We start from the raw sequence: 20,061 nt of genomic DNA on the forward strand, positions 1-20,061 counted from the left end.
AAAACAGGGAAAACTAACTTTTGTACAAGTAAGCTAGACTTTTAGAGAAGCAGTGAGCTCCATCATAAGTAAGATTTGCCAGAAAATGAAAAGATTAATTGGTGCTGCTTTTACAGCCCAAGTTTGTGGATTATTTTTAGCTTTTCTTTCTCCCTTAGTATTTGATTCTTTAAGAAATACTTGATTAAGTAGGAAATAATTTAGCAGGAAATACAATTTTCATGAGTTAATACATGATCCTTCTCTCATCATTCTAGTATTTAACTGAAGTATTAAAAATGGTTTCTTTTTAAATATTTGGATTTTCTTATCTCTATTACGCTTTAAATGATAGGTATCACCAGGAGAGGAATAATGATTGTCTCATGCTTAGTGTATAAATTAAATCTTACAAGTCTTGGGTATAGCAATACATCTGTTGAATAACCATTTCAGTAACTTTATTTACATGAATAGACAGGTACAATAATCTGTTCAACAGTATCTTTAAATGTCTTCCCAAGATTGTTATAGTGATGATTTAGGTACAGCTGGAAGCCAAAAGAATTATGCTTAAAAAAAAATCAGTGTGAACACTTCAGTGTTGATAAGTAAGGGATTATTAATAGTGCTTGACTTTTAAACAGAGACCCCAGTGAATAGAACTAGACAAGCCAAAATCCAGGATGATTTCTTATCTTAGACATATGTCAAATCTAGTTACGTTAAGTCGTATTTAGAAAACGTGATTTAAATGTCAGCTCAATTAAAAGACTGCAATACAGTCTATAAACATTTCAGGTCTTTGCTTACATTTTATGTACATATAATATTAAGGGGATTCTCCACCTTTGAGCATTTAAGACTTGTAGCAATTAAATCTGTTGTCGGTATAAATCAGTGGATTAGCCTAATGGTATTTTCACAGTTCAGTTCATTGTGTGGTTATCTAAATAAGTATGTTTTGGAAATTAAATTCCTTCTGATCCAAATCTGAGTTAGGCTACTTTCCAATTAGTATAGTCCACATTTCTTCTAAAAACCTCTTTCGGTGAGATTGTTTTAGTATCAGAGAAAATAAAGAAGATGAAAATTTTATAATTTCCAATGTAAAAATACTTTAAGTAGGAATACAAGTTTTACATAGTGTTTGATCCTATATCCACAAGTCATTTACTTACTCATATTGACAGAGAGAAGAGGGTCCTCGCGTTTCAACTGCTACTATTGATGTCAGTAATGATAATGATACTAAGTTGGTAGCACCAGTAATACTGGTAATAATGATAAAAGGTAATCAAATACTTGCTATGTGTAGGTTTCCTAAGCCAATTATTTACTGCTGTGTATCAAACCACTTAAAACGTAGTGGCTTAATTTAACAACAGCTATTATTTGTTATGATTTTGGGGGTTGGCTTCTGTTTTATGTGGTGTTGGCTGGCACTTGCTGCTGCCTTGCCGCTGGGGACCCACTAGGGCCTTTCTGCATGACTGCTTGGGCTTCCTCACAGCATGATCACTAAAGTCCAAGATCATTCTCGAAGATGCAAAGGCAGAAACCACAGAGCTCTTGGGGCCTAGCCTTAGAATTTACACGGTGTAATTTTTACCACATTCTACTGATCAAAGCAAGGCACAGACTAGCCCAGGTACTGGGGGAGGGAGAATAGATCCCTCTCCATGATGGGAAGATGGCAAAGAATTTTTGGCCATCTGTAACCCTCCACAAATTCTGTAAGTAGTGCTGTAATTCATGTTTTGGAGATCAGGGAACTAAGGCTTAGTGGGTAACTTAGTACCCAAAGTCATTCAGTGCCTAAGTGGTTTAAGCTCAAGTAGAAGTTGATTTGACTGTAGAGGCGGAACTTTTAACTCGTGATATTTGGCCTTCAGGGTGTGGGCAGATTAGATATGTTTGTCTTTCTACTCCAAAGACAGTGTATGAGGGTGGTGTTTTTTGATGTGGGGGTTATTCCATTTGCAATCAGACTAAAATGGTAAAGGGATTTGATTCATGTTATTGATCAGCCATCACGTGGTAAACATAACAGCCTCCCTAAATTATTTCTAAACTCTCGGTTGAGGTGAAAGTTAAAATTCTTAGACGTGATATTGTCCTTGGCTTACTATTAGCACATTTCCTTACAAGAACAAATAAATCAACTTTTAAAACCATAAGTTTCCCATCGAGTATACTCTTCTTTAGTAGTCTACATTTTTCATATGGTTTCAATACTCTAGTGTTTACTGTCCGTTAACATGAAAGACAGAGCTTTTAAGTTGCCTTTTATTACTATTTTTTTTGTTATTTCTGCTGCTTTGTGGTTTTGTTTTGGAAAACAACGTTATTCAGGGACTTTGTTGAAAAGGAAAGAAAAAGTCAGAGATGCCTATTATGGTAATGAACAAAATAAAAATTAAGACTTCTAAACATACTAATGAATTTTTATACTTACTATAATTTCAATTTTCAGTGTTAGATTTTTCTATCCTGACTTTAGGATTTCTGCAGTCTCAGTCTGAGGTATATTGAGGAAAGTCTGTAAACTGGAAATGTTATATAGCACCTTGTACTTCGTATTAATTGTAGGTTGTGAGATGGATTCATAATTTTTGCCTAAAGCGTATGGGCTTTTTAGTGCCCGAGCTATCTAGTTACCTCCTACCAACCAGAATAAAAGAGATGATAGCCCCATGGAATGTTATGGGACCTCAAATTGTATACCCACAGTCTCCTCATTTTATAGAGGATAAAACTTTGGATAAGAGAAGCTTGTAGCTCTTTTCTTATCATGGAGTAGTGAGACAGGCAGAGCTGGGTCTACAACCCTGTGCTCCCAGTGCCATGGTTTCCTCCACCATATCCCAGTATTTCCTTCATGCGGCTTGATATTGGAAATGTAGAAACCACTTGTCTACAAGGTCCTGTCGCCACCACTCAGATACAGACTAACCTACATCTAGGTTAACTTTGGCCAGTTTAAGAAAATCTTAGACCTTTTTTTAAATTTAAAAAATATACCTGTTGTTGCTATATTCAGAAAATTTAAGAAGTTTATAGTGGTCTAGGGAAATTGTACTGCTATTAACTATTGCAGCCATGTTTTTCTATGATTATTTTACGTTTTTTTCATTTTGAAAGAAAAAAAAGTCCCAATATAGTCAGTCTTACTGCTTAAAAAAACCCAGCATTTCTTTCTTAGGCTGTAGACATCTAAATTAGTACCCTTCTCCTGAACCATTATCATACGTCATATCTGTATGTGGTATGTAGACAGGAAAATGTGGGTAATTGAATACTCTGGTCATATGTCACTATACATTTCTTTTATGCTGTTGTATGACAAAGAATATACGTAATGTGCTAATTTATCTATAATAACTATCAGGGACTCCTTGCTCCTAAAAATAATTCAACCTGAATTGTGTTTTTTAAGATTATTGTAAAGGTAAGAGATAACGTCACCAACTAGATTTAAGGATAATGAGATTTAAGCAGAATGAGACTGTTGCTCAGTTTATCAGTTACTGGACTCTTTGACCTTTGTATTCCCTGATTTATATCCTAAAAAAGTGAAATTATACTAGTGTGCCATCGGTGGATGGTCTGTGATGGAAGGGCTAATACTTTTTTAGAAAAGTGGGACTCAGTGGTCAAGCAGAAGGTTTGGTGTGACTGCACCAGAGATGCCTTCCAGTCTTGAAAGCCGAGCTTGGCAGCCTGGATGCCAGTGGGGCCTGTCTGAGGATGGGCTGTTGCAGTGGGTGTGGAAATCTAGTCTCTGTCTCTCCTTCAGGCACCTGGCAGGTTTGCCTGAGAAAGTCAGTGTAATGGCTTGTCCATAATATTTTTGAAAAGAGGAATATTTAAAGAAAAAAATAGAAAAACCATTTATAAACTATCCAGAGATTACTACTGTTTATATCTTTTTGTGTATATCCTGTATTTGTTTTCTATTTGTCTGTAGTGTGATATTAAGCTTTTTAATCGAACTGAGTACTGGGCATACTATTTATTGTCTTGCCTTTCTCACTTCACACTTTTATTGAGTGTGTTCGTGTGCGCACGTGCGCGCGCGCACACACACACTCTATATATATTATAATGTGGTATCCATGTCAGATTATACCAAAAATAAATGAGAATTGCTTTGCAAAATTATGTTTATTTTTACATTTGCCTCAACCATTTGAATAAAGATAATTTTAACCCTGGGGAAGAGATGGAATAAATATCATGATTTTAGTTTTCTTGTCAGTAATTCACAACAAGAGCACCAGAGAGATGAGCTATCTCTTTGCTCTGTGGTTCATTTGTTGTTCACTTGCTCCATCCTGGGGAGCAGGGTCGAAGTGGAACAAAGGTATCCGTGAGGAAAGTTTCCAGAGCTAAAAGGAGGAATTACTGTCAGGGAACAGGTAATGTGTTGGGAAACGATGTTTATGCTTCCTCAGAAAGTATGACAGATGTGTTCAATTTACTTGAGATTCTGGAACTTCACATGGGGCATACAGCGTTAATTTCCTTTTGCTTGCTGTTGTTATATTTTACCATTAACAACAACAACAAAAAAGGGAGAGAGAAGAGACTAGAACTCACAGAGTAAAGTGTTGTTTTTTTTTCCCCCCCTAGTTAGGAGTCAAACACTAGATTTTTAAATCTCTCTTAAAGCAGCTTTTGGTAAAATTCCTTTTCATCACCGTTTGGAAAGTTGATGCCTCACTATGTAGTGTTATTGTAAACTGTCTTTAAACGTGCTGCTCCTATTGATCTGTTCATTAGCACTGTTTGGGTCAGGAAATTCTTATGTATTTATTCTTTAAGTGTTTTCATGGTCATTGACATGAACATTTATTGGGTATCTATTATGTGTAAGAAGCTGTTACAGGTATAATAAGACTTTTTCTTCTCCAGCAAAGAATTTTGCTCTGATTGAGGTGAAGTGCAATATGTATGTAAAATAACTGTACTCTTCAGAGAGAACTTTCTGCTGCAGCAGATAATGTGAAGTGGTGGCATTTAACAGCCTGATAGATGACATCGGAGAAGGGGGATGGAAAAGATACCGTGGCCATACTTTGACATACAACTGCTGCAGGTGAAAGTTCAACAGGCTGAGACGAAGGAACTTGGAATCAGTGAGGAGGAAGATACGGCTCAACCAGAGGTTAAGAGCAGGAGAGATCAGGAAGAGCAGGAGGCCATTCACATGCTCAAGGAGAGAACAGAGAAGTAGTGTGAGAAATGGTGGAAGGTAGCTTGGTCCCAAGGACAGGAGAAAATATTATTGTAGAAAGAATTTAAACTGTATTCTAGTGAGTAAAAGTAATAGCTATCTCTGAAGTGTAAATGCGACAAAAAACAATAATAGTGGAGTAGGGAATGTAGCAAGTAAGTAAAGACAGTTAGGAGGGGACTTCCCTGGTGGTCCAGTAGTTAAGACTTCACCTTCCAATGCAGGAGGTGCGGGTTCCATCCCTGGCCTGGGGAACTAAGAACCCACGTGCCTCGTGGTCAAAAGACCAAAACATAAAACAGAAGAAATATTGTAAGAAATTCAATAAAGACTTTAAAAAATTATTATAATAATTACGATTTTTTATTAGAAGCAATAAGTACTGACTTAATTGACGTAATTCAGAATGCTCCTTCACTGTAATTTTTCTTATGGCGATCTCTTGGGAATTGCAAAGAAATGACTCTGGATTAAAACAAATTGTTTCAGGGTCAGGTTTGTTTGATGATAAGACTTTTCTTTTATCAAAGTCCCCCAGGTCATAAAAGTAGAACTTTCAGTGTTTCTTTTTCTTTTGAAAAGAAAATCAAGCAAAGAAAACAAAGTTCTGTTATGTTGCTTCTGTTTGAGTCATTGCAATGGTTACTGTCCACATAGTTCACAGAAATTTCATTGTATTGATATTTTATCTTAAATAGGAATGCGGGAATAGTTTTTTCTTTTCTCTCTCAAGTAATAGACGGGTCTACATTTTTAAGATTTATTTTATGAAAGGATACTTGTTACAGATTAGGCTTAATCAAAAGGAATCCAGCACTAAAGACAAAAGTGTTCTCTGTATTGAAGTAGATATTATTAAGCTTTTAAACGAGATGAAAGCACGAGTGATCATATCACACTGTTGTAGTTTCTCATAATAAATTTTCCATATAAAATTATTTGTTGAAATCATCAGAGGGATAATCCTGCTTCACATTGCTGCAAAGTTAAAATAGCTGACGTTTAAAAAGATGATTTGGAAAGCTTTATTGAATGTATTGAGATAAGGCTTATTGTAGTTCTCTCCTTCATGCAAACTTGCTGTCATAGTCGTAGGAAATTTCAAAATCCTCATGAAGGACCCCATTTACCTTGGAGTTATCTAATTCCTCTCCTAATTCACCTTCACTGAACTGTTCCTACCCATTGCTGGGCCACATTCTGGTCAGAACTGCATCCATCACCCCTAAAATTGTAGACTTCTCTCTCTCTCTCACTGATTACCACCTTTGTTCTGGTTCTATCTCAGTTATATTCCCACTACATTGTTCTGTTCCTTTGGCAATCCCTAAGCCCCTTAAATTCATTAAGAATAGGATTGTATCATCTTCATCTTTGTATCATCAGTGCCTACCTAGACATAGTTTAATAGACACTCAGTCAAGATGTGTAGAATAAATGAATGGGTTAATCAAATATTCGCTCATTGTTTGCTGTGGAATTATAAAAGGCCACGTTGACAATTGATGATCTTAATAAGGTGAGAAATATGACTTCACCTTTAAGATGGCCATCAGTTTAAATGACAATCATATTATATGGGGAAATGAAGAAAGGCTACTGGGATATTTATACTTTTAAACAGAGGTGGTAGGTAGAATTAATAATTATAACTTATTTATTGAGCATTTAAAAAATTAGTTGTGTTAAGCTCTTACCTTCATATCTGTTTACTCCTCACAACAACTTAGTGAGGCAGGCATTTTTATTTAAAATTTTTAGAGATGAGGAAACTGGTTCAGAGAGAGACATTAAGTAACTTGTTCAAGACTAACCAGCAAAGTAAGGATATGAACCCAGCATGTACTATCAAACTTCAGGGCCAATCTCTAATACACAACAGTTGAAGAATTAGGCAGAATATCTTTTGAATATCTCCTGTGAACTCATCAAATGATATTACATTTGAACATGGTAGGAATATTTCATGTTTTAGTTGTGTTTAGGTAAGGCATTTGTAAATTGTCCATTCAAAACTTTATTTTAGAAAGCAAATTTATTAACCCTGAGTGCATCATCCTTATTTTGTGAGACAGCATCTTGCTCTTAACAAACCTTTGTGGGCAACATGTTTGAGAGTATACTGCAGAGATCAAAGGATGCCCAGGGTTCATCTTTCCCAGCCACAATTTTGCACTTGGTCTCCCTAGCTTTGTTAGTGGTGGATGATTTATCCTTTAAGAAAGGAAAACAACCTTCCTTGGTCACGTATTTTAGTGCAGCTTTTGGACTGATATAGTTTGCTAAATTCTTTTAACGTGAGCAGTTCAGTGGAGTAATATGGAACAGCTTGAAAAATTGTCCTACTGCCTGCGTCTCAGGTTAGAATGTTTCTATTCATACTTTACTTCTCTTCTGACTTGGGGTAGACTCTGAATCTTCATTTGGATTTGGACTTTTAAGATCTGCTTCGTATTCCTTGTAAATTGGTGCAGTCACTATGGAGAATAGTCTGGAGGTTCCTTAAAAAACTAAAAATAGAGTTGCCATATGATCCAGCAATCCCACTCCTGGGCGTATATCCAGAGAAAACCATAATTTGAAAAGATACAGGCACCCCAATGTTCATTGCAACACTGTTTACAATAGCAAAGCCATGGAAGCAACTTAAATGCCCCTCAACAGATGAATGGATAAAGAAGATGTGGTACATATACACAATAAAATACTACCCAGCCATAAAAAAGAATGAAATAATGCCATTTGAAGCAACACGAATGGACCTAGAAATTATCGTACTAAGTGAAGTAAGTCGGAAAGAGACAAATACCATATGATATCACTTATATGTGGAATCTAAAATATGGCACAGATGAACTTATTTATGAAATAGAAACAGACTCACATAGATAACAAACTTATGGTTACCAAAGGGGAAAGGGGGTTGGGGAGGGATAAATTAGGAGTTTGGGATTAGCATACACAAGCTACTATGTATAAAATAGATGAACAACAAGGTCCTACTGTATAGCATGGGGAACTAGATTCAATATCTGGTAATAAACCATAATGGAAAAGAATAAGAAAAAGAATAAGTATATATATATGTATAACGGAATCACTTTGCTGTATACCAGAAACTAACGCAATATTGTAAATCAACTATACTTCAGTCGAAAAAACAAACAAAAGATCTGTGTTGTATTCCCCTTAGATGTATTGAAAACTTTAAAGCATTTAGGCAGGGGAATGGTTAAGATTCAGTTTTATTTAAGACTCTCAGGAGGTGTCTTAATAATAGTCACTATTTCCAAGCGGGGGGGAAATGAAAGGCTTACATCAGCCTTGTATCCTCACTTTCTTAAGAATCAAAATGTTCCCAAGGTCAAAAACAGTGAGAAGTTACACCCTAAACCCATCCTGGAAGGCACTGCAGCAGAAACAGAGGGAATGGAAATTGCTGTTTAACTGGACATGAGACTCATTTTCAGTGCCTCTGTATTCTTTGTGTCCTGCCTTTCTCTTTATGTTGAATATGTTTCACCTTGTAAAGATTGAGAAGCAATTGTTCTAGCTTTTAAATGTAAGAATTGAATTATTAATAGTTTTTGGATAAAAAATAGTCTCCCATTTCTTCTTCCAGAAGCAGTACATTCTCAGAAACTTTGGAACTCACTGATTTGAAGTGCCATTTAACGTTTTTCACGAATTCAGCATTTAAAGCTTTTTTATTTCCTTCTTGATTTATGACACAGCTGTCTCTTGAATTGAGAAAATGCAAGGACTACATGCGATCTACTTAGATTACACTCTGTGTGTGTCGCCTACATGTAGTGGAGGCAGCTCATCAAGTTTTGATGTATTTTTTATTCATTTTTCAAATTCCTCACCTCAAGATGGCTGTAGTTGGTGCATTGCCCCCCCCATATTGTATCATAATAAAGTGGTCATGTCTCTTTCCTTCCCTACTGTGTGATAAATTTATTAAGGGTAGGATTGTGTCATCCTACATCAAATCTTGTGTACATTCAGTCTGCCGATGATGTTGGCTGTAGCCACTTAAGCTACTAAGACTTATTCATAAATAGCGACTCTCCATCATTCCGACCTCACATTCTGTGCAGTAATGTAAGTTGAATTTTGGAGAAATTGATTCATACTATTTTAAAGGAAGACCGTTTTAGGTGATCAAATTCAGGATAAAAGATACACTTTGCTTCTGAGGTGATAGTCTTGATATTGCTGATGCATTTATTACACTTAAAAAAAAATGCAGATAGTTTTCCTTCTCATCTTTCCCCTCTCCTTTGTCTTTACTCCCCTCTCCCTCCCTCTTCTTCAAGGCTCCTCTATATGTTCATATCTTTACTGGTTTACCCAGTATTGACATCTAGAAGCTACTTTTTGGTTACCTGGTATATCAGAATCCTTTTATTCCAAAATCATTTCTTATAAACAGAATCTCTCACAGAAGACATTTAAAAAATGGCTTAGCTTGTGATGGTTAATGGGAGATAATGGGGTAGTAATTAGTCAAAATAAAGTATCTCTATCGAAAGTGAAAGTGTTGCAGAATTTCTTGTAAATTGAAGTTATGTTTAAGACTATTGAGTCTTTGTAGACAAATTTGATTTCCTTAGTTGTTCAGGGGTAGAGGCATTTAGTGATAGATACATATTCCTAATGAGGATGCTTCAGATCCTTTATTGAGCAGTCGTCATTTTTGGTCTTAGGAGCAGCAGTTAGGTGGGCTTAGGGAAAATTGGCAAAGTATGGAAAAGTATCATGATCGGAAAAAAAATTCATCTACAAAGAAGATGTGTGGCTGTTGCCATTCTTCCCCTTATGTCTTAAATGATTAGAGATGACTGTATCCTTGGATTTTATTTTCAAAATGGAGGTCAGATTGGAGGTTATTTAGTTTTAAAATGGGTATCTAAGAGTGCAGAGTGGGGTAGGGAATTAAAGCTTAATGTAAAGCACAATATAGTAAACAAAAAACTCCCACACAATCATATAAAAAACAAACCTACTTGCTATGACAGTAAATTTAAATGACATCAGATAGTAGAATTAGCTGTAAGTTCTTTTCATTTCTTGGTGTGAATTGCAACCTCTGTAAATCAATCTTTCAGATAAAGAATTCCCAGAATAATCATTTACATATATATGGTGTGTGTTTTTAGAAATTAGATATAAAATAAGTATAAATATGTGTTCTGGTATATGTGAAAAGTAAGGTAACACAAAACTGTCGCATTCATGTTTTTAAGAACTTGAATTTGCATTTCTTTAAAGACTAAAGGCAAAGTAAATCTTTTCATTGCCTTAGTTTATGTGAGAAGTCAAAAATGTGGTGATCTGCTTGTAGGAACAAGAAAATTGGACTATACACACAGTTTATAATTTAACAGTGATTAGTTATATAAGTAGTAGTGATTACTAGAGCTTCTAGACTGTAAATTATAAAGATAAAATATTACTATTTCTGTTTTAAAGTTTAGTGCCTATATAGCCAGTGGATCAAATATCCAAGATGGGTAATCACTGGTATTGTGCTTCAGGCTTTAAATCTAGCAAATAAAAATGAAAAACATTTGGATATGATTAAAGAACAAAGAAGCAAGGGGATGGAGAGCAACCAATTCAGAAAATAAGGAACAGTTGGTTTTCCCTAATTATAGCCATCCTGATTTTTCTTTTTTCTTCTCTATGTATCAGTTGGAAGTTTGATGGAAAATTAACCCTTTTGCCTAATTACAGAAATAAATTCATTGCAGATTTTCAAAAATGACTTTATGTTTTCCCTTAAACTCAAATTTCAAAAGTCAGTTGCGGTTTGTATTGGCCGCAATTGTTTCCTTTGATATAGTTCATCAGTTCACTTTTCATTTCTTAAGACTGAATTTCTTATATCTGCTATCACCTAAATGAGGATGTTTTGACATAAACGAGAAGATCAAAAATTCAGCTAATTAAAGAAGTCTTACCTTGGAATTAGGCTGAATTGTGCGGAAGTGTGGCTGAATCTAAGAAGATGAAACATTTTGCATAACCTAACCATAATAATTTTGCAGATTGCTTATTATTGCCAGTCAAGCACTAAAATAAGGTCTAAGTTCTGACCCTCCTTTTTCATAAGGCTTCTTGTAGATAATAAAGGTTATAGAAATTGGGACTTTTTGGTTTTCCAGTAGAGATGAATTTTTTGAGATGTTGACTACTTTATACTTTATTGCTTTCTCTTCATTCCTACTTTTCCCACTTTTTATCACAGATACCTTCATTTTTTCTGTATTCCACTATAAAGGAAGTTACGTATTTCTTTTCATTAACTTTACTGAGAGATGCATATTATAGGATTTCTTTGGTACCTAACATTTTTTTTTGGCTTGTTAATTTGAGAGTCATTAAACACAGGTACATGAGTAAAAATGAGGCGAATAACCATAACTTTCAGTGTCAAAGTCCTGCTGAAACATTGTATGGTGTTATATGCATTGCAGATTTGATAGCTTTCTCTATTCTTCCTCTATATTTACTTTAAGTGCTAATGCAATTGCCTCCTCCCTGCACCCCTCCCCGTCCCCTCAACACATACGCAAAAGCAGCTAAAGCTTCAAAATGGAAAGATATTATATATGTTCCTGTTGTGTTCTGGTGATTCTGAGTAAGCAGGAATATAAAAAGGCAAGGTCAGCTCAAAACTGAAAATTTCTGTAGTATTTTATCTTCTAATTGCTTCCTTATTATCTAGCACTCACAGTTTTGGGCTGATTAACATAATGTTGTAAACTTAAGAAAAGCTAAGAAGGAATGCAGATGATACTGTTGTTTTAAAGTATGAGTCATGGTTTGAAGCATGTTCTAAATCATATCAGAATCCACAGAACTTAGCATGGAAATTATTAGAATAGAGACAACATCTACATTTCTCCCCATTCCAAACCATTGTTCTCATGCTAGCATAACTTTTTCTTTCTAAAACAGAGATTTGATCATTTCCTTAATCTTTTTAGTCCATTTTGGCTCCCCATTCCTTATCACAGTAGCTTTCTATGGACTACATTAGAATTACCCAGAGAGCTTCTAAAATATGCACATATCTGAGACCTATCATCAGAAACTCTAATTTTTAGGTGGAAGTGGCAAGTGTATTTGACAGAAAACTTTGTTCCTTGGTTCAGATGCCTCTCTTTGTCATGTCCCAGCCAAACTTTCTCATCTCGTCTCAAGCCGTTTCCTCCACTCACCTTTCGCTCTTCTCCAGCCGTGCTAAACCTAGATATTATCCAAATAGTTTCATCCCACACGTCTCCTCCTTCCCCTCCTCTCCACTCTAAGTCTTTTGTCTGTTGGACAACTGCTTATCTTGCTAGATTCTCCTTAAATGACCCATCTTTTCCTTATTCCCCCTGTAGAAATAGTCACTCTATCTCTTTTGTTTAGCACTTACATTTGATTATGAGTTTTTTAAGTGTCCATCTCTCCCATCAAATCCATGTAATTTATCTTGTTCATGTTTACATTAAATGAATACACGGATGATTAACAGAAGCCCTGTTAGGAATTTCAATGTATAGTTTTTAGAACATTGTTTTTAAGGGCTTTATTGAGTTGACCTAGGTTGATAATTTCATTTTTCATAGTATCTATTCCATTAAAACTGATATGCCTGTATATTTATTTTTTCCTTCATTTTTCCTCCTTTGTGTCTACAGACGAAATCTTACAAAACTATCCCTTATCTTCAGTCACATGTTGGCAGAAATCAAAGCAATCTTTCCCAATGGGCAATTCCAGGGAGATAACTTTCGTATCACAAAAGCAGATGCTGCTGAATTCTGGAGGAAGTTTTTTGGAGACAAGTAAGTACAAATTTTGGATCCATGTTTGAAGAGTGACATAGACCTGCCTCTGGTTCCATATGGTATAATTTTACCTGAGTATTTTGAGAATATACTTCAGCGTTTTTGGTAAGTGTTTTGATTGCTATTTTTTCTTTTTAGCCACCAAAAGTATACCTCAGTAACTGAATAATTTTGTTATTACCAAGTAAATATTCTATGACATTTGTTTATTTGATGAGCATTCATTGAGTTAAATAGTGCTAAGAAGCTATAGAGTATACATGAGAAGCTCATGACTTTTTATAACCCAGTGCATACATAAAACACACATACAAAATAAAAGGCAGAAAGGAAAAGATACTTTGAAAATTGGCGTAAATAAATTGTGCCGACAATTTGCAGGGGGAGCAGTTAGTTCAGAATTGTAGGCGTTGGAGACTGCTTCCTAGAGGCGGTGGATTATAAGCTTGGTGAAGATCTGAAACTGAAGTGGGAAAAGGCCTTAACCCTGGGACTCGGGTTTCTTTGTGTCACTGCACAGAAAGTGTATGTGTGTAAACAAGACATAGACATGAGGATAATGTTATCACAAGGTTGCATTATCACACAAAATAGCTAGGTGTTTTCCTTTAGGTATTTCCTATCCAGGCACACACCCAGGTGATCTTGATAAATAATGGGCATTAAATACCTGACATCTGCATAACTTAAATAAAGCCTGCAAATCTTTTGTCAGGAATCTGTTAGTAAGATGATCAGGAACTGAGCATCAGAAGGCAGGTGGTTTCTTCAGTCTCTTTTAAGGGTCCCCTTTGATGAGAGAGTACCCTCAGAATGTCCTTGAATGTAGGCAGAACCCTAGCTAGGAATTAAGGATGAGATTGCTTACACACAGGTAATTGTTTTCATCCTATAGTTAAATTCTATGTGTATAGATCAGCTGATGAAATAAGACAGAAAAGTTGGCGTACACTTTCTATGATCTGAGTCCTCTGACACTGGGGAATTAACTGTAACATTAGATTTCCCTTCTTTTTCTTTATGAAGTGCTGCGTTTTTGTATAGCCACATGATTAGGACATACACAGAGCAATGTACATTTGATTAGATATATAATTTCTTTACTTCAAAAATGTTGAAGCCTTTTTCCGACTTCTTAAATAAAACATATTCTGAATTATTTTTAGGCACTACAGGAGGAAGTACTGTTATTGCCCTTAACACGGACATTCTGTGTTCCAGAGATCTAGCTATTTGTAATGCTTCCATATCCAGTCACAAATGAGGACTTAAAAAAAGAGAAGGTTCATCCTCACGTGAATTAAACTCACAGCCAAGAGTGTGCTAATTAAATATTCCTGAACTGTAGAAAGCAGAAAGGGATTGCAGAGTTCTGGGAGTAAGAACTGAGGATTTCTTGAAGCTATGGCTCATATATTAACACTCTGAGCCTAATGCAAACAGTTGGTAACCTTCAAAATAAGCTATCTTAAAAGTTTAAGAAAACCTATCAGACAAATTGCTTATGGTATTTCTTTTTAAAAACTGAAAATTCTGGTGAGTTATGAAATTGCTTGCTTGTCAAAAGGTCAGTAAAAAATGGAAAGATTGCTCACACGTTTTTCAAGAGAGGAGTTTGTTTTGCCGGCACCTCAAACCACAGAGAAATTATGCATTTGAGACGTCTTTACTTCCCTTCATTTATAACCAGAGACATTAAGGGGCCGAAACTTCTGTCCAACTGCTAAGTGAGTGAAATCACTATTAAATCAAATGGGGATTCTTGAAATGCCAATTAAACATTCTCCCTACCTCCTAAACCCTTGTACCCTTGTCTTCTGTCTTTGCTTACTTGAGAAGCCTTCTTAATTTGTCTTTTAAGATTTTTATTTTTGGGATGAGAGCCAAATTTAAAGCTCCTTCTGGAACTCAGACATATTTCTGTAGTCATCAAAATTAATGGTTCTTTTATTAGATCATTGGAGAAACCATGTTTATATTCTTTGTGGGTTTTCACCTTATAGTTCCACGGTATTTTATTGAATGAATGGACGAATGAATGATGTAGCCTTTCAAAAGGTTGACTCTTTTATCTTCCTTATACTTTAATACTAGGTTGCATTTTTGCATAACTGAGTTCTTATACAGAAATATTTCTGTTATTTATCTGCATATCGAGGGCATTTGAGAATGCTTTCATTTGACCTAACCAGTGCCTTAAATTTGAATGTGTTGTTTCCAAAAACAGAACCACTGAGTGGTTAGTTCTAAAAACAGCCAAACAGATTATGATTTTTATAAAGCAGCTTTAAACTTAAATAGTATTATGGTGACATTGTTCCCAAAAGAAACTGTCAATAAGAACAAAATATTAGGATTGAGTTAAAATTGGGAAACAGTTATTGTTCAAAGGACATTATAGAACTCCTAAAGGCAATTTTAGGATTCAGACCTAAAAAACAGGCAGCAGACAAAAATCTTTAGGTATCATGTGCCTAATGTGTCATTTCTGTGCTTCTCAACCTTTTTGAAGTCGTGGTAGGGCCAGCCTCTGCCCAAGACCCAAGCCCAGCTGCAGAGGTTCCACCTGCCTGGAGTCATGAGGATATCAATAGCATATCATATGTGTCAGGGGAAACTGGGAAATTGGGAGATTTCCAGTTGGGAAATTCTGTAGTTATTAGATTTGGAAGTCCTGTAATTGGTAGATTTTTATGCAGAGTTGTTGAATGTTTTAATAGTTGAGTTCTGCTTTTGCTTTCTTAGTCTGTTGACCAGGAAATAGTAGAAATATGTAGGAAAAGAGGAGTGGCATTATTGAGTGAGTGTGTCTAAGTAAATTCTGGCAAGTGAGACTAATACCAAACTGAGTCTTTACCCTCTGGGTTAGACGGTGAAGTTTATAACCCAGAAACTTTAAGCATGAGGCTCAAAAAATGTATTATTAGCATGTAAATTTTTTTTTTTTTTTTTAAAGACCCATTAATGTGATTGGACTGTGGGTGACAGCCATTTTTCTAATAAGCAAGTCAGGTAGCAGTTTCCGGGCTCTTCCTGCTAAGCATTTCTTGACGTTGAGGAGATTTAGACACGTTTCCAACCAAATTGTAATCCAACAAGAACGATGGATTCTAACTCCTGAATCTTTGTGTGTCCCTTCACCCCATCCTAACTTTACTTCAAGGTCTATTCTTCAGTTTCATATACAAGTTCAAAATCTTCCCTGCAACAGCTTTCTGTCTGGTCTCTCTAACTTTAGTAACAGCCTATCCCATTATTTTTCTTAGTGAGACCAGTGAGCTCTAAAAGGCAGAACTACTCATTCTAATTTGGGGGGGGGGGGTGCTGAAATGCTTCTGTACTTCATTACTGAGTCTGGGTTACAGTCTAAAATCCCATTAACGTGACAAGCTTTAGGAACTGTTTTTTTCTAGCTTCATCTCTATATTCAGTTCATCTTCAAAGAAACAAGCTACTCATACTTCATACTTATTTCCTAGTGTGCTTTTTTTTCCCCACACCTCATTGTCTTTGTTTCCCTCAACTGCACCCTCCGTTTGGGAAACCGGTTACCCACACTCTACCCAGTGTTGCCACTTTGGAGGCTTTCCTCAGTAACCCTAACCTAAGGTGGACATGCCTGCTCTGTTCTTCAGGTACCTGAGCTCACATCTAGCACACTGGCCTGCAGTGAACTGCTGACATGCTTGCATTTCCCAATAGACTGGAAAGCTCCCTTGATTTTTATTTCTCAGAGCCTGGTGTGTTTCTTGGCATATGTAAGCGCTAATAAGAGTTAACAGACTGGATGAATACTTGGATGGATGGGAGAGTGGATTGGATGGATGAGGTCTATTGTCTGCTTAAAATTTTCAGTAACTTATTATTTGCAAATTGATTTTTTTTTTTATCATCATTTCCTACAGTTCTCCCGGGTGTGCCCCTCTTCCCTCTTCTTTTTTACAATCCCAGAATCTTGGCACCCTTCTTTTAAGTCTAGTTCGGAAGTCTCCTTTTCTGGGTTCTAATATATACCCTCCCATATGTTCACCTTTAATTACCCTATGTTTTGTGTTTATGTTGTATTTTAGATATATTTATAGTATCGAATGTATTTATTATGTGGGTCTTTCCTGCTCAAATATGAAGTTCCTATTAAATTTTTACCCCCCCCCAAATTAGTAAAAACAGGTGCTTTTATTAGAGTTATTATATATCAAACTCTCTCCAGTGTTTTCACATAGATTAGCTCCATTTACAGTATAAAGTTTAAACATTATTCTTTAAATGGCTATTGAGTGAGTCCTTTGGATACTGTATACATAACAGACATTCAGTAATTATTAGTTGAATTCATGATGTATTTTTCTGCCATTTCAGTCCCCTTTTCTTTTACTTATGTCCTGCTCTTCAGTCAAGTGGGATTATTTGGCTCTTTCCTGACACCTCAGGAACTACAGGTGTTTCTGTGTCCTTGCCGGTATTGTTCCTTCCACTTTGAAGGTTTTTATCTCTGCTATAAAAGTTCTCCCGGATCCCTCCAAGTTCATCTTGCTCATGATTCTGTCCCTTATTCTTACACTGCATCTTTTAGTTCTTAAACTCCCATAAGCTCTTGCTCATCTATATTTATTATTTTTCATTGATTTTAGTTATTTGTCTAGTTATCTTTGCATTAGACTATAAGCCCCATGAAATGAGGCTTATTTAATCAGTTTTTTTGTTTCCCAGGGTAGCTCAGCACAGTGTCTTGTTTGGAGACTGTCAGGAACTGTGGTTCATTTAATTCAAATGCGTGGAGCAGCAGAGGCACGTGTGTGAGCGTGTGCACATGGGAGGTGGACAGCGTTTGCTTGCTCGCTTGTCCTGGCAGCAGCGTGCGTAGTGCAGGCGGGTGGTCTGTGTTCAGGTTCTGACTGCAACATTTACTAGTTTTGTGACTTTGGGCAAGCTACCTGCTTTTTCCATCTATCAGTTCCTCCATCTGTAAAATGTGGATGGTGATAACAAGAATACCTACCTGTGCAGGGTCGTTGCAGAGGTTAAAAGAGCGAAAAATCTACCTCTCAGGCAGGTAGGACGCTGTCTGGCACTTTGTAAGTACTCTGTGTTGTGGAATAATTCACCGGTTTAAACCTTTAAACTGGCTCAAAGCCCCATGAATGTATTTATTATTAATTCTACAAATAACATAATTAATATTCAACTTTGCAAGGTAGAGGTTCCATGGTCCCTAGAAATCTAAAAGCAAAATCCAGAAAAAGTTAATAAGAGTTTTCTAAAATTGTGTATATCCCTATGTAAAAGTGGGGTAGAATGTAAGAAACTGTCCTGCTGACCATGGGAAAAAAACCGATCTGTTTAAAATTCAGTTCATTACATCTACCTTTGATTTCCTGGGGAAGTGGTAGGGACCTTTTCTGGTTTCCTGTGTTTTCTTTTCACTTTTAATAAGAAATAAAGGACAATTAAGTTTTTTTTTTTTACCTTTGCAGTAAGATATGGTTTTTTGTTTTTTGGTTTGTTTTGGTTTGTTTTAGCATATTAGCTAGATCAGTTTTTCCTCTAATCAAAGAAAAGGCAACTTAGTCATATTTAATTAAAGGATGCACAATAGAAGTGAAGAACTTTTACAAGAAAAATGTGCAGCAGGAGCTCTAGGGAGAACGAAAAAGAACTGAAATAGAACTAGAAAAATTGCTATTTAGTATTTCTTTTATTTAGTCAACTCTTATTGCTGTTTTGAAAAAGCAAAGTATCTTTATATCATAAGGAGACTAAAATGACAGGGCTATTTTGTTCAACTGCTTGCAACAAGATCCAAGATAGAAAAAGCAAATAAAATGTGAAATTATAATTTTCTACCTCTAAGCGGTATGTATTCAGTTTGGGGAGGACATTGTATACAAAGATGATAAATATTTAAAATCAGTCCTGTCCCATTACAGAAGTGCTTAAGGAATGTCACAAATAGTGAATTATTTACTAGGAGCACTCAGGCTCCATGGAGGAGCTGGTATTTTGTACAGGTTACACACCTGTTAATAAGGAGGACGCAGGGAAGAATGCTATGAGTGGGATGGAATTCTTGTGGTGTCTGCTATCTTTCCAAAGAAAGATGCAGCATAATTTCAAAGTTCTATAAAGGGCATTTTTTCATTGTTGTTTTCTTTTTCCTTCTTTTCTTCACTGTGAACTCCTCAGTAGGTGACAATTACTTCAGTGAAATCATCATGAATTAGGTTCTGGTTCTCAAACTTGAAACCTGATTTCATTAGAATCATGATATGTTTGGAGACTGGGCACAGTTTACTGAGCTCACAGACTGATCTGTAATTGAGAATAGTAGTTTTATTACTTTAGAATGATTAATGCTGCTATCAAGCAGATGAGAATGCTCTCGTCACTGTAGGTAAATTATATGTGGAGCTATATCATATCCAGAACATTCCTTTGGGGTGTAAATATGGGGTGGTGGTTTATGATCCACTGTAGGAATTCCCCAGCCTCAAGGACCAAAGTACTTAAAATTGTTATTCTCTCTCCTGGACTGTGCTTTGAAAGCTCCGTCCATTTTTGTCCCTTTGGACTCCCTTTTTCCACGTGTAGAGTTGCACTTTGAAAACTCTGTTCTCTGAAGCCCTGAGAACAATGGGAACCCATGATGGGTTTTAAATAGGGAAGTGGTCACACTTGGATTTTAGGTGGGCCACTCTTGATGAAGTGTGGATAATGAACTTGAGCAGTGGTTTCTAAACCCATTTGATCATATTCTTTATTACTACCTTATTACTAACTACTTTTTGAGCATATGTCATCTATTTATATCATCTACATACATACATATGTATAAAATACATATTACTATACAAATAATGTGTATTCTCATATATAAAGGACACATTATAATATAAATTTTTTAAATTGCATAAAAATGCAAATAGAATTTCAGTGTCTTCTTCTCATCCTAAATAGGGTCGTCTTGTATACCCCCTGGGGTCTATGGCTACCCTG

General features: G+C 35.9%; 1 protein-coding gene across 4 annotated transcripts in view; it reads left to right on the forward strand.

Moving 5' to 3' along the window:
* CBLB (Cbl proto-oncogene B) overlaps positions 1 to 20,061 on the forward strand; it is a 199,815-nt gene that overhangs the window by 75,997 nt on the left and 103,757 nt on the right. For all 4 annotated transcript variants that reach the window (XM_057697271.1, XM_057697272.1, XM_057697273.1 and 1 more), the window contains exon 4: positions 12,919 to 13,065. In XM_057697271.1, the coding sequence (XP_057553254.1) occupies positions 12,919 to 13,065 (147 nt within the window). The remainder of the gene's footprint in view (positions 1 to 12,918; positions 13,066 to 20,061) is intronic.

This window comes from Hippopotamus amphibius, chromosome 10, assembly GCF_030028045.1.
Source record: "Hippopotamus amphibius kiboko isolate mHipAmp2 chromosome 10, mHipAmp2.hap2, whole genome shotgun sequence".
NCBI classification, from domain to species: Eukaryota; Metazoa; Chordata; class Mammalia; order Artiodactyla; family Hippopotamidae; genus Hippopotamus; species Hippopotamus amphibius.